At 51.8% G+C, this 27893-nt stretch overlaps 1 protein-coding gene across 15 annotated transcripts in view; it reads left to right on the forward strand.

The window, feature by feature from the left end:
• The window catches only part of AMBRA1 (autophagy and beclin 1 regulator 1), a 201555-nt gene extending 178303 nt beyond the window's left edge, over positions 1 to 23252 (forward strand). For all 15 annotated transcript variants that reach the window (XM_054524385.1, XM_024255435.2, XM_024255436.3 and 12 more), the window contains 4 exons: positions 2184 to 2323; positions 9827 to 9919; positions 11476 to 11669; positions 21696 to 23252. In XM_054524385.1, coding sequence (XP_054380360.1) covers positions 2184 to 2323; positions 9827 to 9919; positions 11476 to 11669; positions 21696 to 22189 — 921 coding nt within the window. In that variant the 3' untranslated portion in view covers positions 22190 to 23252. The remainder of the gene's footprint in view (positions 1 to 2183; positions 2324 to 9826; positions 9920 to 11475; positions 11670 to 21695) is intronic.
• The last annotated feature ends 4641 nt before the right edge of the window (positions 23253 to 27893 follow it).

The raw sequence follows: 27893 nt of genomic DNA on the forward strand, positions 1-27893 counted from the left end.
CTGAGTGGAGAATAGCAGCCATGAATTTGTTTGAGACTCCTGCCAGCCAGGAGGAGATGATCCAAAGGCCAAGCAGCCACACTCCGGATAACTACGAGAGAAATTCATTAACTTCATTGGGTTCTTTTTTAATAGTCTCCTCAGTTAGAGCAAAGATTTAAGGAGCCTTAATGAATTCCTTACATTTGGAGTTGAGTCCTACAGGAAGGGTGTAGGAGGTTCCTAATGCAGCTGCCACAGGGCAGTCAGTGCTGTGCCTCAAACCTGAACCAGTTCCATGTCTATAAAAGGCCCATTTGACCTCAGGACCATAGCTAGGCCACTCTGGAAGAGTACCATTTAGCTACCTGGGCACATTTCTCAGCACCACAACACCTAGAAAATTACTAATAACAAGATTCTGTGTGTGTGTGTGTCAGTATATTGAGGACATGTGCTGCTGTCTTCTCCATTTTGGAGGCTGTCCTGTCAAAGGCCTTTCAGATAGGCACCCCAAGGCACATGAACATGTGTTCTCAGATCCAGGGCTGCTTATCACTTGATTTGCATAAATGGAGTGGACCCTTAGTTCAGACTCAATCATCCCTCCCTGCCTTCCTCCCTCCCCACCTTCATCCCTCATCAGAATAGTCAGAAAAATAATTATTATTGTACCACTCTAAGTTCATTTATGAATGTTACTGTCTAAACCACATGCTCATTTGTTTTATCTTTTTTTCCCCTTCTATCAACCCTAGGGGCAGATAAAGGCAGATGAAATGAAGTTCATATTTGATAGATTAAAAACTGGGGAAGCAAGAAGGGAAATAAACTCCAGTTTATAGAGTTTCAGCTTCCTGTCGTTTCCATAGGCCCTGATGATCATTCGTGAAGAGACTCAGATGCAGGTTCCTGGTCACAATAATAGCAGTTACTATTTAGGAGCTTGCACCATGGCAGGCATTTTATACATCATCTCTTTTAATCTCCCAAATTATTTGAATGTATGTGTTTGTTCCAAGTTAAGATCTAGAGATATTGTTTTGTAGTGGCATCAGGAGTTGAACCCAAGTCTTATTAACTGTAAAGCCCATGTCTTTTATTCTTCCACTGACCTGCCCCTATCTCTGATTAAGTTGCTTCTAAAACATATCGGAGAGTGGCCAAAGAGACTGTGAGGCCATAGTTTACCTTCAGCCCAAACCCTACATACTCAGAAAATATGCCGCTCAGAAAATATTAGCTTGGAAAAAGAGAAACAATCAATTTAACAGTGATTTATATAAGCTAGAAACAAGTTGTGTGCCTGAATGTTCACAATTCCCCTCTGCTCCGCTCCCTCCATCTTAATGCACCTTTTAGGTTTCCTTAACAATAGCAGTTTTAACATTGCTTTTAATTAGATGAATTAAGAATGTTCTCTGATGTTATCACCCCCTCCCGCCCCCCTATCACCTCCAATTCCCCATTGCTGTGAGAGCACTGTGATTTCCATGGTAACAGGACTACCAGCCAAAGCTGATGCTCACTGGTTGGCCTGGTCAGAGGAAAGTTATGGGCAGTCCGTCCTGGTATGGTGGGCTTTATGGGGCTTTCCAGGGAGTTAATTTAAAAGCAATAAAGTTAGCTAAAAGGCTCTAAGGAGAGCGCATTCTTAGAGCCATAGAGTCCCCTAGTATTTCTTAAAAGAGACCTAGCTCTCCCCAAAGCTAAGAGAATCCCATCTCTCTTGCTGCCCCAAGGTCTCAGGCATGAGTTAAGAGTCATCCTGTTCGAAAACCAAACACTGCATGTTCTCACTCATAGGTGGGAACTGAACGATGAGAACACTTGGACACAGGAAGGAGAACATCACACCCGGGGCCTGTCGTTGGGGTAGGGGGAGCAGGGAGGGATAGCATTAGGAGATATACCTAATGTAACTGACGAGTTAATGGGTGTAGCACACCAACATGGCATGTGTATACATATGTAACAAACCTGCACATTGTGCACATGTACCCTAGAACTTAAAGTATAATAATAAAATATATATATAGAGAGAGAGAGAGAGAGAAAAAAAAAAAAAAAAAAAGAGTCATCCTGTTCCCAGCCTAACCACCTCCTTTCCTCCCTGTAATTTGTTTCTCCCTGGATTTTGTTATTCTTGGTAACAAATTGTTTCTCCTCCCATTCTCTTTTTTTCCCTCTTTTCCTCTACCTAGAGAGTTTTCAACGTCCTTTATCCCATGCCTGCCGACCAGCGGAGACATGTCAGTATCAACTCTGCCCGTTGGCTGCCTGAGCCAGGGCTCGGCTTGGCCTATGGTACTAACAAAGGAGACCTGGTGATCTGCCGACCAGAGTAAGTGGCTTAAAGTGTGGGGGTTGAGGGATCACTGGGGCCGAGGACTGGGGTAATCAGTATTCACCAATTGGGGTCTTTTAGATGGGAAATGTCAATCCATCTAGAGCCTGCCTCATTCTCAGCGCCACTCCTTAAAGGGCCCTCTTCCCACAGGAAGGAGCTGGTAGGATTAGCTCCCCATTTCACATTTCATCCAGAGACTGATTTAGTGATCATGTTTTCTTGAATCTAAAGGCAGTATTTTTTTTTCTTTGTTTTCCCTTGTTCTCTGGTTTCCTAGTGATACTAAAGTTTCCCTGCAGTCAAAAGCATAGATATCAAAGATTCTTTTTTAAACCCTGTTAGAAAAATTCAACAGGTGGTCTTGGGTTTGAGTAAATGCCATAGACCTTAACTTAAAAAGAATTGGAAACAGGTATTGTTGAAACCCTAATTTGTTAAGCCACTGATCTCTTATAGCCGGATTCTGTCTTGCTTGTTTTCCTTTCTGTCTGGAGCTCTAGCTTGTACTAGTGAAAGCAGATTGAAAAGCTCAATTTGGGGCTGGGCACAGTGGCTCATGCCTGTAGTCCCAGCACTTTGAGAGGCTGAGGCAGGCGGATCATGAGGTCAGGAGATTGAGACCATCCTGGTCAATGTGGTGAAACCCCGTCTCTACTAAAATACAAAAAATTAGCCGGGCATAGTGGCACGTGCCTGTAGTCCCAGCTACTCAGGAGGCTGAGGCAGGGGAATCGCTTGAACCTGAGAGGCAGAGGTTGCAGTGAGCTGACATCATGCCATCGCACGCCAACCTAGCGACAGAGTGAGACTCTGTCTCAAAAAAGAAAAGAAAAGCTCAATTTACAGTCAAAGAAATTATTATCTGGTCTTGAAGTAGGGAGTAGGAGGGGATTTGTGTCTGAAGTCCTGATGATACCCCTTCCCCTTCCTCTGGCTTTATATGGAGGTCAGGGTTTCTCCAGGCATCCATTCATTAGAGACGCTGAGAGTCAGCCAGGTCTGTCATCAGTTTCCAGCCCCAGCCAGGTGGAGAGTGTGAAGCTCTGCCTCACTGCAGATCAGGCTGATTGCTGTGTGGGACGTTGCAAGGTTCCAGCCAACTAAATGCCACTTCTGCCTCCAGGCTGTCCTCATGTTGACCTCCACTTGGTGCAGAGTCTTTTTCCCAGAGTGTTCTGCAGATCACAGAGTGTGGTGTGACAGTTCCATCAGGGTCTCTGGTTATCGGAAGTGCCCGTGTTGCCTTTTGATGGGACCCTTGATAGTTTCTCCTAAAGGATGTATTTGGGTCAGCTCATGTGGCCTGGTAGGGAACTGCTGATTGAGTCCTTATGGGCTGAGTTAGGTCAGTGGCCCAGGAGAAAGGAAACCTGGTTCTTAGGGCAGCTCTTGCATTCCATTTTGAATTTTTTGAGCTCCTCCTAAAGACAGACTACTGTCTAAGCCTAGCCTGGTCAGGCTGCGCTTGGAGCTGCAAGAATGTTTTGTGTTGCAAGCCACTTGCTCCAGAGACCATCTTTCACCTCTCTGGAGCGTCCAGAGAGCATTTTCATTATCTCCTTGGGTCTCTCAGTTTCTGCCCTTCCTCTGGCCTGTCCCTAGTCCCAGGATCTGTCCTGAAATATTCCTTTTCCCCAAAGCACATGATGCTGATTGTCTTTTCTCTTTTCTTAACAGTTCATAAGAGGAATCTAATAAGCATGTTTTCCAAAACTGGCACAGAATTCTGGACTATGATTCTACTCTTACTTACACTTCAGTTACAGGCCTTTCTTTCCCTGTTTCTCCGAGACCTCTTTCCTCAGCAGTGTTGTTTTGTCTATGGCTTCCACCACTAACTTTTGTCCCAGCCAAATTTCTAGTCCTCTCCCTTGCAAAAATAATCTACACCCAGTTCGTTGTGGCCTCACAAAGGTTTTTATGTCTGAAACCCCAGCCTACCTACTTTGTGTCAGTCACAGTCATCTCAGCCAAACATGAAACTGACTTGGGCTTCTGTTTTCTCTTTTCTCCCCATATGTTGCTCCAGCATCCCAGAGTCTCAGCTGGCCTAAGCCATCTTGGGCTGCCTGGGGAACTCTCTTACCCACCAGGAACTCAAGCCTCTTCCCTGAGTAAGATGGCATTAGCACTAGACACATTGAACAGTGTCCCGTCACAGACCAAGTTGTGTTGGACTAAGAGAAAACTAGTTTAGCCCATCTTTTTTGGTTGCTGTTTCTCCTGACTTCTTGGGTCAGGTTGGCAAATGCCTCAAGCCTTAGGGCCCAAAATGTAAGGGTACCATATAAATTGGACATGGACATGACTTAAGTTCTTCAAAGCTTAGGCAAGGAAGACTGTGTGTGAGCAATATACACCTAAGGAAGTTAAGACTCCTCTGAGGCCTCCTAACAGATAGATGACAGAACTAGAATTCCTCACTTTACTATCCAGAGCCCTTTTCACTCAAAAACCCCTTTAAAATTCTGACGAAAGTAATGTACTGTCTTCCACAGAAAAATATGCCACAATAACACAGACATACTTTTGTAACTCTTTAAGACCTCAGGTAAAGAATGCAGCTTCAGATCATGTTGAGACGTTTCAGCAGGTCAGGCGTGGATGCAGGGGGAAATGAGAGAGGATCAGTGAGCGCATTCATGTCTTTTGAGCAGTCTACGGATGAGTGGTCTCCAGTCTCAAATGAGGAGAACAAATAGGGAAGTAGGAGCTCAGGGTTCTTGTGTTTCTCATAGGCAGCTGCCTATCCCTGGGTGATACAGCTCCCTGGCACACCCATTCCCAAGGGCACAGGATCCAGCCAGCCAGCTGGGCCAAGATTGCAGCCCTCCCTCTGAAACAGGTGGCTGTCTGCCTTTGTCCCAGGCACAGGCAGCTGTGCCCCATTTTGTGCTCTCAATACTGCTCTTGATTTCTCCTCCATTGTCTTCGCCTCAGCACTCTCTCCAAGCACAAAGACAGAGGAACAAGCTCCTTGGGCATCTCTTGGTGGTACTAAAACCCACTTGGCAGTAGACTAAGGCCTTCAAAAATCCTCCGTCTCTCCAGGGGAAGGAATTCTTAGGACAGGCAAGAAGACAAACAACTGGCCAGTCAGCCCCTCTACAAAGCCATCCCGGGGGCTGATAGCGCAGTCATCCCGCCCTTCCTGGCAGTGAGGCACTCCCTCCTCCTTTGCTCCCCCACCTGCACTCTGCCCAAGCTGCTGCTGTGCCTCTGGCTGTCTGCCAGCCAGCCAGTACCCCCACTAATAACCATGGGGGGTGTGAAGTGCCAGGTTGATATGAGGGGGTGCTTGCTTACTTCCGGCCTCATAAACCAGCCCTGCAAATGTGGCAGGGGGAGGTGCTGGCGGGAAGCCCACTGCCTCTCAGAGTCAGCTCAAAGGACAGAATCAGGGGACTCATGGCAGAAGAGAGGTGGGCTGAGACTATGGGGCATCTGGCCCATTGGCCAACTGTGGGGCTCCTGACAAGGCCTCAGCTCTGTCCCTTCTGTAATCATGGTAATTATAGTCAAGTATCATCACCCAGGGAGGGGAAAGCATGCCTCCGAATCAAAAGGGAGCCAAAATTGCCACGGAAACCACATCTTTCAGGCGAGGCACTAAGAGCCAGGTGCTGGCTCTTTCCCGTGCTGCAGAGACACCAGGCATCTTTGGTCTGATCCTCTGCAGCCGTGTCACTGATAAATGAAAGATGAATGTTATCCAAGGGAATGGTCCCAAGAAGTTGGGAAGTTCAGAGCCAGAAGTTCTGTGAAGAGAGCATCATGACCACTGAGGGAGCTCAGGTCTGTTCAGGGAGCCCTGGAAGGTCTCAGCATGAGGAAGTTGTTGAGCCAGGCCCAGAAGCACAGCTTCCAGATGCTGTGGAGGAAGCCAGGTGTGAGGTGGAAGCCCAATGGAAAAGCCTGGCCCTGGTTGGACCTCCCAGCCTTCCTCCTCCCTTGGTGTATTTGTGTAGCTCCCAGGAAGAACCCAGAGCAAACAGTGACTCATTCACCCTCACTGAGACCCAAGAAGACACCAGGACATGTTGGGATCATTCTTTACCTCACAGACAGTCAGTGACACTGGGTATTGAAAGCTAAGAGTTTCAGGCCGGGCACGGTGGCTCACGCCTGTAATCCCAGCACTTTGGGAGGCTGAGGCAGGCAGATCACCTGAGGTCAGGAGTTCGAGACCAGCCTGGCCAACATGGCGAAACCCTGTCTCTACTAAAAATACAAAAATTAGCCAGGCATGGTGGCACACACCTGTAATCCCAGCTACTCGGGAGGCTGAGGCAGGAGAATCGCTCGAATCCGGGAGGCTAAGGTTGCAGTGAGCCGAGATCACACCATTGCACTCCAGCCTGGGCAACAAGGATGAAACTCCATCTCAGAAAAAAAAAGGGAAAGAAAGAAAGCTAAGAGTTTCAGTAGCCAGAGAGGGTGTCTTCAACTCTATTCCTTGGTACAGTGCCTGGAATTGAAACCAAATCCATGAGCTCATTGTAGTCCAGCTCTCTGACCACAGAAAGTAAAGCAAATCCAGGCTTAGAATTAGACCTGTTTGTGGGGAGCAGAAAGGATTGGGATGGGGAGGCATAGTGGAGCAACACATCTGAGACAGGAAGTACGGCCCCTGTTCTGTTGGCAGTGGACCTCTTCAGTCAATAGCCAAGGTCACAGCTCTGAGCCGATGATGTTCTGTGCTGCTGCCTGGATGAAAAGCATTCGAGGGGACCTTTTGGCCACCAGCATTATGCTGACAGTCCCAGCTCAGACAGCAGGCCTTCTTGTGGCCTCTTTTCTGAGATAGGAAGGAAGGTTCCAGGTCAGGAAGTACATGGTTTGTTGTAGGTCTGATGTGAACAGTTTGTTGTCACTAACCAGCCCTGGCTAGCAAGAATTCCAGAAGAGGGATTTGGCAGGGACCCATGTGGTATTGCAACCTGTCAATATATCTTGACAAGTTTGTAAATCAGTCTTCCTGGCAGCCAGCTTCACATGGTATCTAACACAGACAGGATTTGCTCACCAAAAACAGAGATGAGTTTGTTTTTGGAGGCCTCTGCTGTTACTTCTGGCCATTTACCTCTTCCATAATGTAAGGTAGCCTTTTCTCACCTTTGCTCTCCAATGCCCATCTAGTTCTCAGTCCCCAAACCCCACAAAAATGGCTGTTTAGAAGACGAAGGATAAACAGTTGGCCCTTGGTATCTGCAGGTTCCACATTCGTGGATTCAGCAAACCATAAATCAAAAGCATTTGGGGGAAAAAAAAACAGTGAAAATTAACAATACAGTTAGTCTGGGAACGGTGGTTGACACCTATAATCCCAGTACTTTGGGAGGCTGAGGTAGGCAGATTTTTTAGCCCAGAAATTCGAGACCAGCCTAGGCAACATGGTGAAACCCTCTCTCTACAAAACAAAAAACAAAAAAATTTAGCCAGGCGTGGTTAGGTACGCCTGTAGTACCAGCTACTTGGGAGGCTGAGGTAGGAGAATCACCTGAGCCCAGCGAAGTCAGGGCTGTAGTGAGCCATGATCACACCACTGCACTTCAGACTAGGCAACAGAGTGAGATGCAATACAGAATAATAACTATTTGCATAATTTACATTGTATTAGTGCAAGTAATCTAGAGATGATTTTAAGTATACAAAAGGATATGGATAGTTTGTGTATTAGGGACTTGAGCAACCATAGATTTTGGTATCCACAGGGGATTACCAATTCCCCAAAGATACCAAGGGACAACTGTACTGCTTTTTAAAGAGGTGACCTTTGGAATTACACCAGCTCCACAGCCTGACAGGCCCCTTAAAAGGAGCTGGGAGAGGTTTACTACAGGGCAGTGAAAAGAAGAGCACTTTTGTTTGGCTGTGGCTCTTTCCCTTCAAAGAAGCAAGTAGTATTCCCTCAGGTGAAGCCTAATCATAGTTACCCTCTAAAGACAGATTTGGGCTGGGCATGGTGGCTCACGCCTGTAATCCCAACATGTTGGGAGGCCGGGGTGGGAAGATCATTTGAGCCCAGGAGTTCAAGACCAGCCTGGGCAACATAGTGAGACCCCATCTCAAACAATAAAAAATAAAAAATAAACAAAATTTTAAAAAGACAGATTTGGGCTGGGCGCAGTGGCTCATGCCTGTAATGCTAGCACTTTGGGAGGCCAAGGTGGGCAGATCACTTGAGGTCAGGAGTTTGAGACCAGCCTGGCCAACATGGTGAAACCCCATCTCTACTAAAAATATAAAAATTAGCCGGGCGTGGTGGCACACATCTGTAATCTCAGCTGCTCAGGAGGCTGAGGCGGGAGAATCACTTGAACCCAGGAGGCAGAGGTTGCAATGAGCTGAGATCATGCCACTGCACTCCAGCCTGGGCGTCAGAGTGAGACTCCATCTCAGAAAAAAAGGCAGATTTGGAGGCTCAGTGCCTGGTTTTATTGCCTTTTACCTGAGGCAGCACAGCCTCCTGGGACCTCCTGGGACACAGTTCCTCGTCATCCAGGCCCTGCCTGGTCTCTGTCCTAGCCAACACCCATGTTTAGGAAGGAAGCACCTCCCAGCATCCTATAATCCACTCACTTGGGGATGTTTGCTGTTTATGGAAGTAACTTCTGTTGTTAAAGGAGGCTGACCTAGGCCTCTAGGTTAAATAGCTGACTTTTGGTGAAGTTTGTCTTCCTCTGCTCAGGCCGCCCCAGGGGCGAGAGCCTGCACTGTCTTTGTTTTCTGAGGCCTCTGCTTTTCTTTTCTTTTTTTTTTTTTTTGAGACAGAGTCTCGCACTGTCACCCAGGCTGGAGTACAGTGGCGCGATCTCAGCTCACTGCAACCTCTGCCTCCCGGTTCAAGTGATTCTCCTGCCTCAGTCTCCTGAGTAGCTGGGACTACAGGCACGTGCCACCAAGGCCAGCTAATTTTTGTATTTTTAGTAGAGACGGGGTTTCACAGTGTTGGCCAGGATGGTCTTGATCTTGTGACCTCGTGATCTGCCCGCCTCGGCCTCCCAAAGTGCTGGGATTACAGGCGTGAGCCACCGGTGCCCGGCCAAGGCCTCTGCTCTTCAAGACTAGGCATGCCCATTGGGCAGAGCTGTCCATGGCTCTGTATCTCTCCAGTGGGCCTCACTCCAGCCTCACATTTGCCATCTTAGTTCCTTTCTCTGTGTCTGAAGAATACTCAGGACCCACTGCCTGTATCTGTTGTTGCTATTTTTTAGCTGTCTCTTAGCTCCAAGGAGGAGCCAGTTAGGCTTGTCAGGAGGAAGGGAGAAGCTAAACCCACCATTCCAGGCATTTAGGCTATTAGAGATTTGTCTGAATTGCCCCAGCACTGAGCATCCTGATGAGGCAGCAGCTCTGGTCTTGGTTTCAGCTCAGCCCCAGGAGACAGAAAGGATGGGCAGCCACAGTCCACAAAGCCAGGAGTTTCAGGAGCTCTTATCCTTCCCTCTCTAATGCCTTTCACCTTCTTCTGTACCCTTCCCAACTGATTTTTAGGGCCTTAAACTCTGGTGTTGAGTACTACTGGGACCAGCTGAACGAGACGGTCTTCACTGTCCATTCCAACAGCAGGAGCAGCGAGCGGCCTGGGTATGTTTGGGAAGTAGGCAGGGAGCAGCTGGCTGGAGGCCCGTCCCTTCCTCCTGCTTTTGATGGGCTCTTAAGCAGCGCCCTCTAGGGCTCTGGGTCCCTCCTCAACCAGAGCAGCACCTCCTTGATCTTTTGTGTACAGTTTCATTTGAGAAAAGTGTTGTGTGGCTAAGAAAGAGAACAAAAGCTCTGCTCTCAGAGTCTTGCTGTAGAACCACCCCCTGGCCCTCTCCCATCCTGGCCGTGGTGCCTGGGCACACTTGGGGTGAGGAGAGAAGATAGGGCCTGGAGAAGGATGCCGCCCCATGAAGTCTGCTCCATGGCCCAGGCTCTTCCAGATGACCAGGACCTCAGGGACCAAGCTGCCCAGGGCTGTAGCCGAGGGACAAATCCTCTTGAGGCACCCATTAGTAGAAATCTGGTACTGATCCTTTCATCACTTAATTCACTAATGAAGACTGGAACAAAGCGCTGGGTTGTTGATAAACCCAAAGCAATTGCTACTTCCCCTAGGAATTGCTGAGCATAGCTGGAGGAATAGTCCCAGAAGCAGCTAGAAATATGAGTGTCTGGTGATAGTCTCAAAAGCCCTGGGCTGCCTCTGCTGCCAGCTCCAGCTATTCCAAGGCAGTGCCTGGGACATGCCCAAGGAAGGGGGATGTTAGCATTGGCCGGAACCTTCCTTGTAGGACAGCCTATGCTCCCTACCGGCAAGGGTCTGTTTTCAGAAGGCCCTGGAAAGAGGATCCCAGAACAGCCTCATAAGAGTTCCAGTCCTGGATGGGCGCGGTGGCTCACGCCTGTAATCCCAGCACTTTGGGAGGCTGAGGCGGGCGGATCACGAGGTCAGGAGATCCAGACCATCCTGGCCAACATGGTGAAACCCCTCTCTACTAAAAATACAAAAATTAGCCGAGCATGGTGGTGTATGCCTGTAATCCCAGCTACTCGGGAGGCTGAGGCAGGAGAATCGCTTGAATCCTGGAGGCGGAGGTTGCAGTGAGCTGAGATTGCGCCACTGCACTCCAGCCTGGGTGACAGGGTGAGACTGTCTCACCAAAAAAAAAAAAGAGTTCCAGTTCTTTCCCTCCAAAGTGGAGTTCTCAGTTCACTTGGAAATTCAAGAATTCAAAGTGGAATCTTATGAGCATACAGTTGGAAGGAAGGTAAAGCTAAAGAGAGAAAGGACCTTTTTCTAGTGCTCACTCTTTATCCCATGATCTCAGCTACTGGCCTCCTGAATTTCATTAATGTCTTTTCAGATCAGCCATCTCTACAGCTCCTCCCCACTCCCCGACAGGGGTCTGTTGTTGAAGGGCATGACTGAGTGAGCCAGGGTTGCAAGATTGGATGTTTCTGTGGCCTTTCATTGTTCCAGGGTATAGACTAACCTTGGGGGAGAATGGACACAGACAAGTTAACCGCCATCAAGAGGTAGTTGCAGGAGCGCAGGGCCTGGCCCACACTGCCCTGAGGATTGGCACAGAGCCAGCAGAGTGCTGTGAGGGGCGCTGTCCCAAGCCCTATCTGACTTCAGTCTGCCTTTCTCTCCCTAGAACCAGCAGAGCCACATGGAGGACAGACAGAGACATGGGGCTGATGAATGCCATTGGGCTGCAGCCCCGGAACCCTACCACCTCAGTGACATCTCAGGGCACCCAGACTCTGGCCCTTCAGCTGCAGAATGCCGAAACACAGACTGAGAGGGAGGTGCCGGAGCCAGGGACAGCCGCCTCAGGTCCTGGTGAAGGTAGGAGCCGTGTGGCGCTGGAAGGGGTGGGAGAGGGACCCTAAGACCGAGTGAGTGCCACTTCCCACTCAGGATGCGTACCCCTTCCCATGTCTGGGTGATGCCCACCTGGTGGCATTAAGAGCCTCCTCAGCAGCGACATGGTTTCCCTGAGCTGGGTCACTCTTGCAGCTCGCCTCAGCTCCCACCAAGTACGCTGACATCCCTGTCCTCTAAAATGTGAGGACCCAGGCTCTTTTTCCAAAGAGAGAGCACAGAAAGCCTGAATTGAAAGGGCTAAAGGGAGACTCCCTCCTGCAAGCTGCCATTCCAGAGAAGTATACCCAGGCCTTAGCTTCTGGGGCCAAACCACAGCCTAGCTTGTCGTCCCCCTACCAGTGTGGCAGATTTGGGACTGCCCCATGGGAGGACCTCTCACACTCCTGTCACACCTGGGGCTCGTTGACATTTTGGCTGCAGCCTGGCATATCATCAGCCCCTTCCTCTCACCTATTTCAGGTGTGGTTCTGCCACACTCGGCCCTGACTCTCTGTGCCAGCCTCACACTTTTAAAAACCAATTAGCACTTCCCAGCAGCAGAGCTCGAGCCACTTAGGAGTCCGTCAGCAGCTGTGTTAAACAGGCTGTTCTCACTCAGTTGCTATCCTCACCCCCTACCTCCAGCCCCCTTGCTGGTCCTAGCTCCAAACAAAGCAGCCTCCAAACAGACACATTTTCTAAGTCTGTGTTGAGCCATTTGCCCAGAAGAGACTATGGGAGGAAAAGCCATGGTGCATGTCAGGCAAAGAATAACAAACGTGCCTATCACCCCAGGGAACGGCTTTCTACACCGCAGTCCCCCACAGGGTATTGCATGGTCGCTCTCTATGCCATGAACTGAGAATTCTCAAAGTGAAGTCCCTCTTTGGTCTGTAGCACAGCCCACCTCCTGCATTTGTGCTTGGTGGAAGCCCCTCACTGCGGCCATGACCATAAGGTGGTGCTGGCTGGAGCAGCCAACCTCCGCTGTGAGCCTCTGGGAGGAGGTGGTGGAAGGCTCCTTCTGCCATCTTCAGGCCCTTTTTTGCAGGTTTCTTTGGACTCTGAGCTGCTCTGGAGTCCATTAGGCCTTTTCCAGGAAGCCTGAGGGCCAGGCAAAAGGGAACCACCACGGGCTTCTCCAGTGGAGCCAGCGGGCCAGCCCTCTCAGTAGGAGGCAGACCTCTCAGAGCTCCCAGTAAACCCTGACAGCGGGAGGGGTTTGGAGAAGTGGACCATTCTCTTAGGCAGCCTCTTCTTTTTATTTTTATTTATTTATTTATTTATTTTTGAGACAGAGTCTCACTCTGTCACCTAAGCTGGAGTGCAATGGCGCGATCTCGGCTCACTGCAACCTCTGGGATCTCAGCTCACTGCAACCACTGCTTCCCGAGTTCAAGTGATTATCCTGCCTCAGCCTCCCGAGTAGCTGGGCATGTGCCACCATGCCCGGCTAATTTCTGTATTTTTAGTAGAGACAGGGTTTCACCATGTTATCCAGGCTGGTCTCGAACTCCTGATCTCGTGATCCGCCCACCTCAGCCTCCCAAAGTGCTGGGATTAAAAGCGTGAGCCAACTGTGCCTAGCCTCTTTTTTTATTTTTTGAGATGGAGTCTCACTCTGTCGCCGAGGCTGGAGTGCAGTGGTGCAATCTCAGCTTACTGCAACCTCTGCCTCCCAGGTTCAAGTGATTCTCTCTGCCTCAGCCTCCTGAGTAGCTGGGATTACAGGCGCCTGCCACCACTCCCAACTAATTTTTGTATTTTTTAGTGGAGACGGGGTTTCGCCATGTTGGCCAAGCTGGTCTTGAACTCCTGACCTCAAGTGATATGCCCACCTCAGCCTCCCAAAGTGCTGGGATTACAGGCGTGAGCCACCACACCCGGCCAGCCCCTTATGTATGTTTGTAGTATGTATATATGTATGTGCAAATAGCAGTCACTGGAATCGTGTGTTGTTTGTTTTGTTTTGTTTTTGAGATGGGGTCTCGCTATGTTGCCTTTGCTGGCCTCGAACTCCTGGGATCAAGTGATCCTCACACCTTGGCCTCCCAAAGTGCTGTAGTTACAGGTGTGAGCCACCACACCTGGCCCTTTTTTTTTTTTTTTTTTTTTTTTTTAAATTTAAAGATAGAGTCTCAGCTGGGTGTGGTGGCTCATGGCTGTAATCCTAGCACTTTGGGAGGCTGAGGTGGGCAGATCACTTGAGATCAGGAGTTCAAGACCAGCTGGCCAACATGGCAAAACACTGTCTCTACTAAAAATACAAAAATTAGCCGGGCATGGTGGTGGGCACCTGTAATCCCAGCTAATGAGGTGGCTGAGGCAGGAGAATCACTTGAACCTGGGAGGCAGAGGTTGCAATGAGCCAAGATCACACCACTGCACTCCAGCCCGGGCAACAAAGCAAGACTCTGTCTCAAAAATAATAATAATAATAAAATAAATAAATAAAGATAGAATCTCAGCTGGGCATGGTAGCTCACACCTGTAGTCCCAGCACTTTAGGAGGCCAAGGCAGGAGGATCCGTTGAGTCCTGGAGTTCAAGACCAGCCTGGGCAACACAGCAAAACCTTGTCTCTACTAAATATACACAAAATTAGCCGAGCATGGTGGCACACATCTGTAGTCCCAGCTACTCTGGAGGCTGGAGGCAGGAAGATTGCTTGAGCCTGGAAGGTGGCGACTGCAGTGAGCTGTGATGTGGCGACTGCAGTGAGCTGTGATATGCCACTGCACTCCAGCCTGGGAGACAGAATGAGACCCTGTCTCAAATATAAATAAATAAATGAAATAAAGATAGAGTCTCACTCTGTCGCTCAGGCTGGAATACAGTGGCGCCATCATGGCTCACTGCAGTCCTGAATTCCTAGGCTCAAGCCATCTTCCTGCCTCAGCCTACTGACTAGCTGGGACTACAGGTGTGCGCCACCATGCCCAGCTATTTTTTTTAATCATTTTTTTTTTTTTTAGAGATAGGGTCCCGCCGTGTTGCTCGGGCTGGTCTTGAACTCCTGGCTTCAAGCAAGCCTCCCTTCTTGGCCTCCAAAAGTGCCGGAATTACAGGCATGAAGCACTGCGCCCAGCTAGGCAGCGCTTTCTGATTTGATTTCACTGAGCTTTTACCATGTGTCAGCCACTTGGTAAAAGTGGTGAAGACAAGTAGGCCTCTCTGTCCTTCCATGAGGAGCTCACAGTCTAGAGAGGGAGATGGGCGCCTAAACTGATAATTGTTTTAGTGTGATGAGGACCTCTGGAGCATAGAGGAGGAGGGGCTGTGCCCAGCCTGTGGGGCTTAGGGGAGACTCCTGGAGGAGGTGGCCCTGAGCCTAGTCTTCAAGGATGAATAGGAGTCAGGTGAAGTAGGGTGGTGGGGAAGCATTCCTGGAGACATGTCTCAACACGTGCAATGGCACCAAGTTCAAAGACATGTTACTGCATAAAGGACCACTAATTTGTGTTCATGGCATGTCTGGTGCATGTGGAGAACTGACACTGGATGAATGGGGAGGGCAAGTTACTGGGACTGGGCTGGGAGTGAGGCCTTCAGCCTGAAGGTGACATGCTGGGGCTCTGGGAGCAGGAGCTGCCACCTTCAGAAGTGTGTCTGCTGGTGTTTCACCTCCCAGAGAATTCTCTGCTGTTTTCTTGGTTAGCATGCAGCCCATTTCTGGCTTCTAGTCAATTATAAGTTCTTTTCATTCTTCTGGGGGGATGGGGACAGAGGGTGGGGCAGAGGGAAAGAGCTCTTTTCCTTGGTTTTAGGAGGCAAGACCTGGTTCCTTGTCCCACTATCCCCTCCTCCTGTAAAGTAGAGCAGGCGGTAGAGGACGGCCCCAGCTAAGCTGAGGCTCTGGTCAGCGGGAGCAGCAGCCAGAGTGAGACCAGGCAGCTGGCTGCTTCTGCCTGCCTGCATCCCTGCATGGTCTGCCTATACTCTGCACCCACAGCTGTTCCACACACCATACCCCTTTCAGAAACCAGTCAGGGCAGGGGAGGTGTGGGCAGAGTCGGGGCAGAGGGTATGGGCACTTGATGGATGGGTGTCAGTGTCCAGCCTTGTCCCTCCTAGGGCAAGGAGCCTTGCTCTGAGGCACTCATACCACTATTCTGCTGTCAGACTCTTCAGGGGAGCCCAGGGATCAGGGCTCTCTTTGGGCCCAGATTCCCCCACGCAGAGGCAGCTGGCAGGTTTTGTATTGACAAAACCAGAGCTGCAAGAGCATGGATAGCGAAATCCTCTGGTCAGGGAGTTCAGCTCTTCTGGGCTGGGCTAGAAGGGAGATCCCACCTGCACTCACACCTGCTACAGCCACGAAGATTTATTTATTTTGTTTTTATTTTTTGAGACAAGATCTCACTCTTCCATCCAGGCTGGAGTACAGTGACACGAACACGGCTCACTGCAGCCTCGACCTCCTGGGCTCAAGGGATCCTCCACCTCAGCCTCCTGGCACACGCCACCACACCTGGCTAATTTTGTTTATTTTGTTTGTTTGTTGTAGAGACAGGGTTTCACCATGTTGCCCAGGCTGGTCTTGAACTCCTGGGCTCCAGTGATCCTCCCGCCTCGGCCTCCCAAAGTACTGGGATTATAGGCATGAGCCGCCACACTCAGCCACCCAGATTTATTAATGTGGGAAGCCTGCTCTGCTTGTAGTAATTGCTGTTCTGTGCCCTGCCCCTCCCCATTCCCCTTGGCCCTTTTCTGTCAGTTAGCACCAAAGGGCTCCTAGGCTACTTCTCATTTTCTTGTTCTATGAAAATTTGGTTGAAATCCATTCAGCTCTTTCCAGGCCTTCCAGGAGGAGCCCTCCACAGGGGTATTTGCATGCGTCAGCTTTTTTGCATGTTCAACTTTAACAAGAGTTTGACTTCTCCCAGAATTTGACTCTACAGCAAGCTTTCCTACCCTGCTGGCCAAGAGGGTAGCTCGAAAAGGGAGGGAAGCATTTCCTGGGCTTACCATTGGCTTCCAGCACTGATACAGTGCCTCCCTAGCTTGCAGTGGGCATTCAGGCAAGCATGGAATTAATGAGTTTAGCTGAGCTGAGGCAAGGCCCTGCCTCCGAGCATGGCTGTGCCCCACTATTTGGAGAGCACCATGGCTGTGCCCCTGACCCGTAGCAAAGGTCATCTGAGCCTCTGTTTTGTCTGGTGAAGATGGTTGGTAGACCAGCAGCAGTAGCCTGGGCCCTGGGCCAGGAAAAAGCAAATGTGAAGAGGGAGGGGCTGGAAGACCAGTACTCCCAGAGGTCAGGAAGGGCAGCTCCTCCTGTGACTCTCTGAGTCTCGGTTCCCTCTTCTGCTCTTCTGGCAATGAAACCTCTAGAATTAAATATGGTTGCAGGGTATGGTGGGAACTTGTTGATCCTAGGGCCTCTGCTTCTAGAGTGTCCTAGGACTTGCCAAGGAAGAGACCTCATGTGAACTCTGAATCAATTTCCTATTTTCAAAGACAAAAACAGATGCTTTTTCTACAGAGAAGGAGACCGCAGAATTAACCCCCTGTCTGCCACTGTGCCTGGATCCCTGACTATGACTACCATTTCCCTCTAGCCCTGGTATTTTTTCTCTTGAAGAATGTGCCAGCTGCCCTCAGTTGCTCTTAGCCTTGGCTAAGAGTTCCCAGGAGGGAAGCATAGCTCATAGTTCTGTAGGCTGAAGCTGTCCACACCCAGCCCTGGGGGAGCCATTTGTTTGTACATTTTAAAATCTTCCATTCATTCTTTTTTGAGCACTTACTTTGTGTCTGGTATTGTATTAGGCACCATGAATTCAAGGGCACTGTGGAGGGAATTACATTGAGATGAATCCATTGTGTCTCTTCCCTCAAAGAGCAAGTCCAGAGAGAACTAGACATGTAAGTGCTTCTCCAGTGGCTCACGCCTGTAATCCCAGCACTTTGGGAGGCTGAGGCAGGCAGATCACTAGGTCAGGAGTTCAAGACCAGCCTGGCCAACATGGTGAAACCCCATCTCTACTAAAAATACAAAAAAAATTAGCTAAGTGTGGTGGTGCACACATGTAATCCCAGCTACTCAGGAGGTTGAGGCAGGAGAATTGCTTGAACCTGGGAGGTGGAGGTTGTAGTGAGCCGAGGTCTCGCCACCGCACTCCAGCCTGGGCAACAGAGCGAGACTCTGTCTCAAAAAAATAAAATAAAATAAATGCTTCTCCCGCAATGGGCAGTTACAAGACCAGTTTTCCAAGCATCCTTAAGTCTGGAGCCCCTGTGAGGAGCCTGGGAGCCCTTTTATTCATCCATACATGTATTTGACAAATACACGCCCAGTGTAAACCCACGTATTAGACTTGACTCAAAAGAGAATACAACTGAGTCCAGGACCTTCAGGAACTTATAGGCCAGAAGAGAGATGCCACAGCTACGGGGAGGTGTGAAGCACTGTGAGGCCCCAGAGAAGGAGCAGCCCCTTCTAGCTGGGGAACCAGAGAGAACTGGGTGGCAGAGGAGACGGGACAAGAGCATGGCACAGTGTGCACAGTGTATGCCCATCTTTGCAGGCAGGGAGCAGGGCTGCCGGGTACCTGCAGGAATGTGGGGGACAGGGCAGGAAGGTCTGCAGCATGATAAGGGTCTGGCCAGAGAGTCCTCAAATGTCAAGCTAAGGAGTTTTGACTACTGTGAGGGCTTTTGTAGCTGCTGGGTTTTGAACAGGGTGCAGACTTAACCAGAGCTCAATTCAGCAGGGCTGAATTAGGATGGTAATAGCAAAATGTAGAGACTAGATGGAAGGGGAGGAGACTGGAAGCAAGAAGCCCAGTTAGGACACAGTCATAGCCATAGAGAGGGGTGGCCAGGCCTGGAGCCATAGGCAAGCAAGCAGTGGGCTCAGACTTGAGTGCCAGCAGCAGGGCCTCCACCAGAGCCTGGGAAGGCCCATCCGTGGCTCTCTGGGGGCTTGGCTGCAGCAGCGCCCATAGGGCCCCAAGGCAGCCTGTTCTGCTCCTGGTAATCTACTTGAGAAGAACTGAGCTGGGCATGGTGACTCAAGCCTGTAATCCTAGAACTTTGGGAGGTCCAGGTGGGTGGATCACAAGGTCAGGAGTCTGATACCAGCCTGGCCAGCATGGTGAAACACTGTCTCTACTAAAAATACAAAAATTAGCCGGGTATGGTGGCACATGCCTGTAGTCCCAGCTACTCGGGAGGCTGAGGCAGGAGAATTGCTTGAACCCGGGAAGTGGAGGTTGCAGTGAGCTGAGATCATGCCACTGCACTCCAGTCTGGGCGACAGAGCGAGACTCTGTCTCGAAAAGAAAAGAAAAGAGCTAAGAGTTCACCAGGCACAGCGCCCGGGGGGCACAGTGCACTCCAGTGCCAGCAGGCCTCAGGCCAGCCACGGCACGCCCCAGACTATGCTGTGAGGGCTTCAGTGCACAGAGTTCCTAGAAAGCATTGGGGCTACAGTGAGCACAGGGAGGGCCCCAGGGGGCCTCCCCAGGCAGCCCTTGGCTCCCAGGGTAGAATCTCTGTGGGCACCAAGGCTGTAGGTTGACCTTTTTCTTCTTACCCTCTGCCCCACTGTTAGAAGGCTTTAAACCCTGAAGATGGGGTTGACCCAGTACTCTGAGAGCCCTTCAGGTTTTCTCTCCTTCTGCCCTGGGAGCTGGAGCCGGGTGTCCCAGGAGGAAGTGGGGAAGGGCAGCCACCTTGAGGGATGGAGGGCAGCGCTTTATCAGGGGATGTCCAGAAAAGCAAGAGAGGACATAATGCTGAGGAAGATCGTCTAAGACTGGGGCTGGGCGCAGTGACTCACCCATGTAATCCCAGCACTTTGGGAGGCCAAGGCAGGAGGATTGCTTGAGCCCAGGAGTTCAAGACCAGCCTGGGCAACATGGCGAAACCCTGTCTCTACAAAAAGTACAAAAAATTAGCCAGGTGTGGTGGTGCGTGCCTGTACTCCCAACTACTCAGGAGGCTGAGGTGGGTGGATTGCTTGCACCCGAGAGGCTTAAGCTACAGTGAGCCGTGTTTGTACCATTGCACTCCAGTTTAGGTGACATAGCGAGACCTGGTCTCAAAAAAAAAAACAAACCTGTAGAAAGAACTAGAAGCATGAGGCTGCCAAGTACTAGCAAGAAGGGTGAGAGATCTCTTGGGGCCTTAGATGCCACCAAGCTATGAAACTCGCTGGCCTGGAAATTCAACTCTAATGAGGCAGGCAGAGAGAAGGGAATGGGTGGGGTTAGGGGAGCAAAGAAAGTCTCATAAAAATAGCTGCTGGCAAGTACCCCAAAAGGAAAGAAAACTCAACATCAAAACCCCCAAAACTGCAAAATCCCAAACAGTAGCTGATGGGGACAAATCAGCAGTTCAGTGGAGCCATCCCTCGCAGCCTGAGAGCCTTGATCATAGTTGCCCACGGTCTTTGCCTGGTTCTCACCCTACCAAGAGCTGAGCAGAAAGCTGGAAGGGAGGTCCCACAGCGATAAGAGTTCCACTGCTGCAGACCCCAAGTTAATCACAACAGGCACCGTTGACCAAGTGCCTGGGCTGTGCGTTAGCTCCTTTTCTCTCTCCAGCACCGTGCAAGGTAGAGTTAGGGATTTTTTTCAAGGTCACCCAGCAAGCAAGTGACAGAGCTGAGATTTGAGCCGAAGTCTTTTCTGTTCCCACACAAGGGAATGCTCAGGCCTTTCTGGAGAGGGAGTGGCAGACAGATCCTTCTCTCCCTCCCCAGACCTGGGGCCTGTGCTGGTCAGTTGACTCTCTCCTGGGAAATATGGCATCAGGCATTGAGCCCCAGGAGAACAATAACTGGGGAATAGCTTGTGAAGACGGCGGGTAAAGGGAAAGAAGAGAAGGAAACAGCCCTTCCAAGGAACAGTTAAAACTCTCAGCTTCTGACCAGGCACGGTGGCTCACGCCTGTAATCCCAACACTTTGGGAGGCCTAGGTGGGCGGATCGCCTGAAGTCAGGAGGTCGAGAGCAGCCTGGCCAGCATGGTGGAACCCTATCTCTACTCAAAATACAAAAAATTAGCCGGGTGTGGTGGGAGCCTGTAATCCCAGCTACTCAGGAGGCTGAGGCAGAAGAATCGCTTGAACCCGGGAGGTGGAGGTTGCAGTGAGCCAAGATTGTGCCACTGCACTTCAGCCTGAGTGACAAGAGCAAAACTCCATCTCAAAAAAACAAATAAAGGCTGGGCGCGGTGGCTCATGCCTGTAATCCCAGCCCTTTGGGAGGCTGAGGCGGGCAGATTACCTGAGGTCAGGAGTTCGAGACTGGCCTGGCTAACATGGCGAAACCCCGTCTCTACTAAAAATATAAAAATTAGCTGGGTGTGGTGGCAGGCACTTGTAGTTACTCAGGAGGCTGAGGCAGGAGAATGGTGTGAACCCAGGAGGCAGAGCTTGCAGTGAGCCAAGATCGCACCACTGCACTCCAGCCTGGGTGAAAGAGTGAGACTCCATCAATCAATCTATATATATATATATAAATAAAAACTCTCAGCTTCCTCAGGGGCTTTGAGGAGGTAACACAAAACTACGTTGAAGGAAGACAGCGTTGTAATGAAGCAGAGCAGACTGTTTCCCTTTGGACCACACCCATAGAGTACCTACTCTCTTTGCAGAGAAAGGGTGGCATACCCCAGCTCAGCCCTAGGTCTGCTGAGTTTCCACAACAGGGAGCAAGCAGACAAAACCAGCTGTCTGAACCTGCCTCCTTGCATGCTAAGCTGCCACTGGTGCTGAGAGAACTCATTGAGGCCAACCTGCTGCCTTCTGGGCCAGTGCTGCCTCTTAACTGGCCATCCTAGGCCTCAGTTTCCCCACCAGTAAAACAGAAGTATGGATTGTGATCATTCTGGGGGTTTTGTCTAGCTTTCAAGACTCCGATTGGTTTTCACAGTGATGGAGCGAGTCTTCTCTATCCTGCGTTTAGTCAAGAATCCCCCAGCTGCTACCAGTGGCTGCCCACCTGCCTCAGAGGCCCAGGCCAGCAGCCAATTCGCTCTTTCTTCTGCTTTGTATCTGCCAGGTGAGGGTTCAGAGTATGGTGCCAGTGGAGAAGATGCGCTCAGCAGGATCCAGAGGCTGATGGCGGAGGGCGGCATGACGGCCGTGGTGCAGCGGGAGCAGAGCACCACCATGGCCTCCATGGGCGGCTTCGGCAACAACATCATCGTCAGCCACCGCATTCACCGCAGCTCTCAGACGGGCACTGAACCTGGTGCCGCCCACACCTCCTTACCCCAGCCCTCCACCTCTCGGGGACTGCTCCCAGAGGCCGGGCAACTGGCAGAGCGAGGCCTAAGCCCCCGGACAGCTTCCTGGGACCAGCCTGGTACCCCTGGGCGGGAGCCAACCCAGCCAACCCTGCCCTCTTCCTCCCCTGTCCCCATTCCTGTTTCCCTTCCCAGCGCTGAGGGACCAACCCTCCACTGCGACTTGACCAATAACAACCACCTTCTGGATGGTGGCAGCAGCAGGGGGGACACTGCAGGCCCTAGGGGAGAGCCACGGAACAGGTAGAGACAAACGTTGCACTGGTGCCTCCCCTCGAACCACCAAGCAGAAACCGGACCTCACAGCTGACTGGGAACTGGACACGTGGAAGAGCTGCTGGCTGCATCAGGGAACAGGAGAAGGAGGGTCGGGGTGGAGAGGAAGATCAGTCAATGGGCACGAGACAGTCGAATGGGCAAGGCATGCCTCGGGGAACTAGAACCTTCCAGGATCTGGAGCCCGGGAGAGCCACACTGTGGGCTTAATGTGAATAGAGGAGCAAGTGGGTATCTCTGCCAGGCACCCCACTTTCTCCTAGTAACATGGGCTCAGGGGACTCATCCCTGGACAGAGCCTTCAGAGAGTGAACAGTCTTCCAGATCTGGGCCAATCATCCTGGACAGAGGCCCGCGAGGCAGCTTTGCCCTGTCCACCTGTTGGGTGGGCAGAGCCACCAGGAACCCAGAAACAGGAGGAGTGGCCTGGCCCCCAGAAACCACCTCCAACTCTGAGCCTTCCAGAGCTTCAGCCTCTCTTCGTCGTCTTACCCCACTGAAACCAACAGGGGGTCGGGCCAGGCTCCCAGATTCTTGAGGACAGGGACTTTGGCATTTACTAATGGGGGACTACTGTGGGGTAAGGGGGCAGCCTGCTTGCCTGATACAGGATGGGGTCAAGGGACAGTGGGCAGGTCCTCACTCAGGAGTGGGGGGTGTAGGCTGGCCGGCCCCCAGGGCTTGTCCACCCATCTTCTCCTCCCCCCAAGGCCCTCGGAGCAGCGCCTGTGGGTGTCAGTATTACCTGAGCCTAGGCCAAAGCTAGCCCAAGGCTGGGGAAGGGGAGGAGACTCCAGGTCAGAATGTGAGGTCTCAGTCTGTGATTTAAGGTGTTGCATGTGGACTCTTAACTGTACGTGTAGTTTCTAGTGGAGAAATCAAGGCTCTGATCATTTTGTTTTTAGTATGAAAATGTGATTTCCTTTCTGTTTGTAACTCATCATAGAAACATTGTGGTGGGAGGAGAGGGGATAATCTACAGCTAATGAGGGAAACACCAAAGATCACATCATTAAAATGATGACATGCCCCTCGCCAGGCTCCTCTCTCTTATTTCCACGGAGGATGGGGGAGGGGTGGGGATTGGGAAGTGAGGGACATTGAACTGGGCCAGGCCCAGGTTCTCCCGGCACTGTTTCTGGTGCTCTCCTAGTGGGGTGCAGTGGACCCATCTGACCCCTTCGCCAGAGCTGGTCAGGTGAGGGCTGCCACCTCTGCTTCATACCACTTCTCTGTACGCCACCACTTCCTGCTTCCCCAGGGCCTGCTATAGACTGCAGCCACCTTCCAGTGCCGGGGTGAGTATGTAGGAAGGAATGATGGAAGGCTGTTCATCCTAATAGCTTCCCACCCAGGACTACAGGCCTGAAGTGATGTAACTGGCCAGAAAGCTGGATCCCCTCCAGTCCTGGGAAAGCGCGCACAGCAGGTGTCCAGCCTGCTAGGCAGGTGGAGGGGCTTGGTCCTATTTGCAGGCAAGGTGCCAGTTGCTAGCTGCTCAGGTCTCCCTTGACTGTGTCTTCCCTACAGTGGCCAAAAGGCCTGCTCTATTCGTGGGCTTTGGCTGCTTGAAAGCTTCCAGCTGGCCGGGCATGGTGGCTCACGCCTGTAATCCCAGCACTTTGGGAGACCGAGACAGGCGGATCACTTGAGGTCAGGAATTTGAGACCAGCCTAGCCAACATGGTGAAACCCCGTCTCTACTAAAAATACAAAAAAAAATTAGCCAGGTGTGGCTCGCACCTGTAATCCTAGCTACTGGGGAGGCTGAGGCACAAGAATCACTTAAACCCTGGAGGCAGAGGTTGCGGTGAGCCAAGATCACGCCACTGCACTCTGGCCTGGGCAACAGAGTGAGACTCCGTCTCAAGTGGGAAAAGTATATTTGCCCCAACTCTTCAAGAGCTCTAATGGAAAATCCAAGCAATACCAGGGCTTTTTGCCAGCAGCACGTACTTTTGAGTGTGTGTGTGTGTGTATGTGTGTGTGTGTGTGTGTGTGTGTGTGTGTGCGCGCGCACCCAAATCTGTCCCTGATGCCATGGGGCACTCAGAATTCCAGGTTCTGCTCCAACAGAGACAAAACCAAAAGATAAGTTGGCAAGCAAGAAATACAAAACCATAGCAAGAGTTAGGAAGACTCTTATTTTCTAGAAAATTATGTATTAGTAAACTCTGGACTGAAAGACACATCACTTAGCTGTGTAACTTTGGGCAAGCCATTTGCCTTTTCTGGGCTTCACTTTCCCTTGTTAGGATGCAGGGCTTGTACTACACAACCTCAAAGTTACTTCTAGTTCTGTATTTTGGAATCATTGAAGCCCAGAGAGCACACAAGTGGTTAGGGCAGGCTTCCTTTCAGAGGTGGGATTTAGACACCTGTCGTCCCTAAGTACCTGGGAGGCTGAGGCAGGAGGATCACTTGAGCCTAGGAGTCCAAGTCCAGCCTGGGCAACAAAGTGAGACCGTATCTCTATTTTTTTTTTTTGAGACGGATTTTCCCTTTTGTTGCCCAGGCGAGTGCAATGGTGCCATCTCAGTTCACTGCAACCTCTATCTCCCAGGTTCAAGCGATTCTCCTGCCTCAGCCTCCCTAGTAGCTGGGATTACAGGCATGAGCCACCACGCCTGGCTAATTTTGTATTTTTAGTAGAGACGGGGTTTCTCCATGTTGGTCAGGCTGGTTTCGAACTCCTGACCTCAGGTGATCTGCCCTCCTTGGCCTCCCAAAGTGCTGGGATTACAGGCATGAGCCACCGTGCCCGGCTGACCCTATCTCTTTAAAAAAAAAAAAAAGTGGATTTGAGCTAAGCATTGAAGGATGGAAGGAGAAGGGAGCCCACTGCCCCACATCCTCTCCCCACCACCCATTGAAGGAAGAATTCCTTGGTCTGATAGTGGGTCCTGTTAATTTGTTTAATGTAAACCACGTGCCAGGAGTCAATGTGCGTTCTCTCTGTCAATCCTCACAAAAACTCTCTGAGGTCATTACTGCTGTTACCCCCAGAGCACACAATTAACTGGCAGAGCCAGAGTTTGAACCAAGTAGTGTATGATTCCAGAGTGCACACCTCCGCCAGTCATTTCTACAGAAGGAAGACAAGGTGTAGGAGAAACAATGGAACCCTGACTTGTTCTGTTGCTTTGGGGAAAAGGGTATGGGGAGGCCCCTAGAGATGAAGTGGTCCAAATTTGTTTTTTGGGTTTTTTGTGTGTTTGTTTTTTGTTGTTTTTGTTTTGTTTTGTTTTGTTTTTGAGATGGAGTCTCACTCTGTCACCCAGGCTGGAATGCAATGGCACAATCTCAGCTCACTGCAACCTCCACCTCCCAGGTTCAAGCGATTCTCCTGCCTCAGCCTCCTGAGCAGCTGGGATTACAGGTGTGCATCACCACACCCAGCTAATTTTGTTTGTATTTTTAGTAGAGATGGGGTGTCACCATGTTGACCAGGCTGGTCTCAAACTCCTGACCTCAAGTGATCTGCCTGTCTCGGCCTCCCAAAGTGCTGGGATTGTGGGCGTGAGCCACCACCCGGCCAAGGTGGTCCAAATTTGGACCTGCCAGGCCTTGTCTCTGCTGTCTCTGGATGGTGCCAGCCACCCTCCCCAACCTCCCCGCCCCCCATTGGAGGCTCTTGTCAACACCTCCCTGTCCCCACACCAGCCCCTTTCCTTAGAAAGCCCTTGCCCAATGACAGAGCCTCTCTGATGGTAAAACCTTTGCTGGCCCCTTACACATCACAAGGTTGTGGCGTCACCAGGGCAAAGATATAGGGGCAGTCCCTTTTGGAGATGAGGAAATAGGTTCAGAGAAATTCTGTTACTTGTCTGCTGACCTAGTGGCATCAAAAGCAGAGCAGAGAAACCACCAGGTCCCCTTGTTCCCAATTCAGCTCTCCAGGGTTCCACCGTGGGTTCTTGGGGTTGGGAGATTGAGAGAGGTCAAAAGCCCTTCATAACAGGGATTGTGGAGAAATTAAAGTGATTTTGCCTGCCAGCTTCTGGAAGAGCTGGGGTCAGTAGCTGGAGGCGTGTCTGGTATCTGCAGCCTCCCGCCCTTGGCCTTGCTTGTTTTCTCATCTGACTGTTTTAAGGATCTGCCTTCCTCCTCCACAACCCCCACCTCCTCCTAGGAGTACCACACTCTTCTGGGCCCTGGGAAGGATATGGCAAAGTGGAAGAAGTGCAGGAGTGCCGTCTTAGGGTCTTATGAACCAACTTTCCTTATTTGTGAAGTGGGGCAAAAACAGTAGTGCTTCTTTCACCCCCAGTTATGAGGTCTTGGGAGACCGATCATTCATTTAACAACAGAAGATGGCTTCCTACTCTAGCCAACCAACCCCAGCCCTGAAGTTCCCAATTCCGACCAACCCGAGCCATCGCGCTCGCGAGCTCTGGGGACCCGACCTCCACTTCCGGGTTCCGCGCGGAGAACCCCACACCAAGAGCCCCACAGCGCTGGCTTCTACTCGAGTTCCCTCCCCTTCTCTGCCAAGAGGCTCCTGCCTCTCCTCCACCGCCGCCCCGCAATCGCCCTCACCGCCTCCGGCCCTCGGGGGAGGGTCTTGAGTTGTTTCCCCGAGAGAAGAAACCAGACGTCTTAAGCTTAATCAAATGTTTGCGATCAGAATTTGGGGTTACAGGCCTCGGTCCTGGGCGCAGTGGGGAGCGTCCGACCCCGGCGGTCCCCCGGAAGGGCGCTCTCGGAGGGAGACAAGCGCTGGAGCGGGATCAGGCAGGCGAGGCTGCTGGACCAGGGCGCGGGGAGCTCTCCGAGGTGCTGAAGCCGCCCCAATGTCCGCCCAGCCTGGGCGAGGCCCCGAGTCCTGAGGCTACGGCCCGTGCGGTTCCCAGCGACCTCTGAGATTGGCTGCCCGCTCTCCCGGATCTTGTCCCGGGCTCCGGCCCCGGCGACCTTGGGCAACCGACTGTCCCTCACAGGCGGCGGTGAACTCGCGGTCCAGGCTGCGGCTGGACTGGCGGCGCGTCCCATCCTGGGGCTGGGAGAGCAGGGGCGCGCCCCTTCCCCGGCCCGGAACGCCGAGCAGGGAGCCAAGCGGGTGCGGGCGAGTGGTCAGCGGTGGGCTCTTTTCTCCCCGGCCGAACCTCTCCAGTCCACCCGCTCCTGCGCTTCCCCAGGCCCCGACGGCGCCCCTCCTAGCGAGCGGCCCGGCCGGCACGCAGCGGCGCGGCTGGAGCTCCCGGCCCTCGACCCCGACGGATCCCTGGCGGCGCAGCCCGCCCCACCCACCCGCAGCCTCCCGCTGGGGTCAGACTCCCGCGCCTCGCGGCCAAACCGCGAGCGGGGCAACGCAGGGCGCTGAGGTCCCGGAGAGGCGCGAAAATAGCTCAGGGTCCCGGGAGTATGGTCAGGGCGGAGGCGGGAGCGCGGCCGGACCCGGCTGCCAGCTCCTTCCCCAGCCCGCGAGGGGGCGCCGCGTCCCCATGACAACGCGGACACCCCCACCCCCCGGAGGGCAGCGCCCCCTGCTCCCCTGCGTCGCTGGCCGTGGGCGGCGCCCTCTGTGCCCAGGCGGGGAGCTGCCGGCCCGCCCCCGAGAGGGGCGCGGGCCGCCGGGGTCTCCGACGCCTCGGGTGTTGACCCCCGCGCGTCGCCGCCGGGTGACCGGCCCGGGGCGGGCGGCGCGGCCCCGCCACGATTGGCTGCTTCCTCGTG

This window comes from Pongo abelii, chromosome 9 (assembly GCF_028885655.2).
Source record: "Pongo abelii isolate AG06213 chromosome 9, NHGRI_mPonAbe1-v2.0_pri, whole genome shotgun sequence".
NCBI classification, from domain to species: Eukaryota; Metazoa; Chordata; class Mammalia; order Primates; family Hominidae; genus Pongo; species Pongo abelii.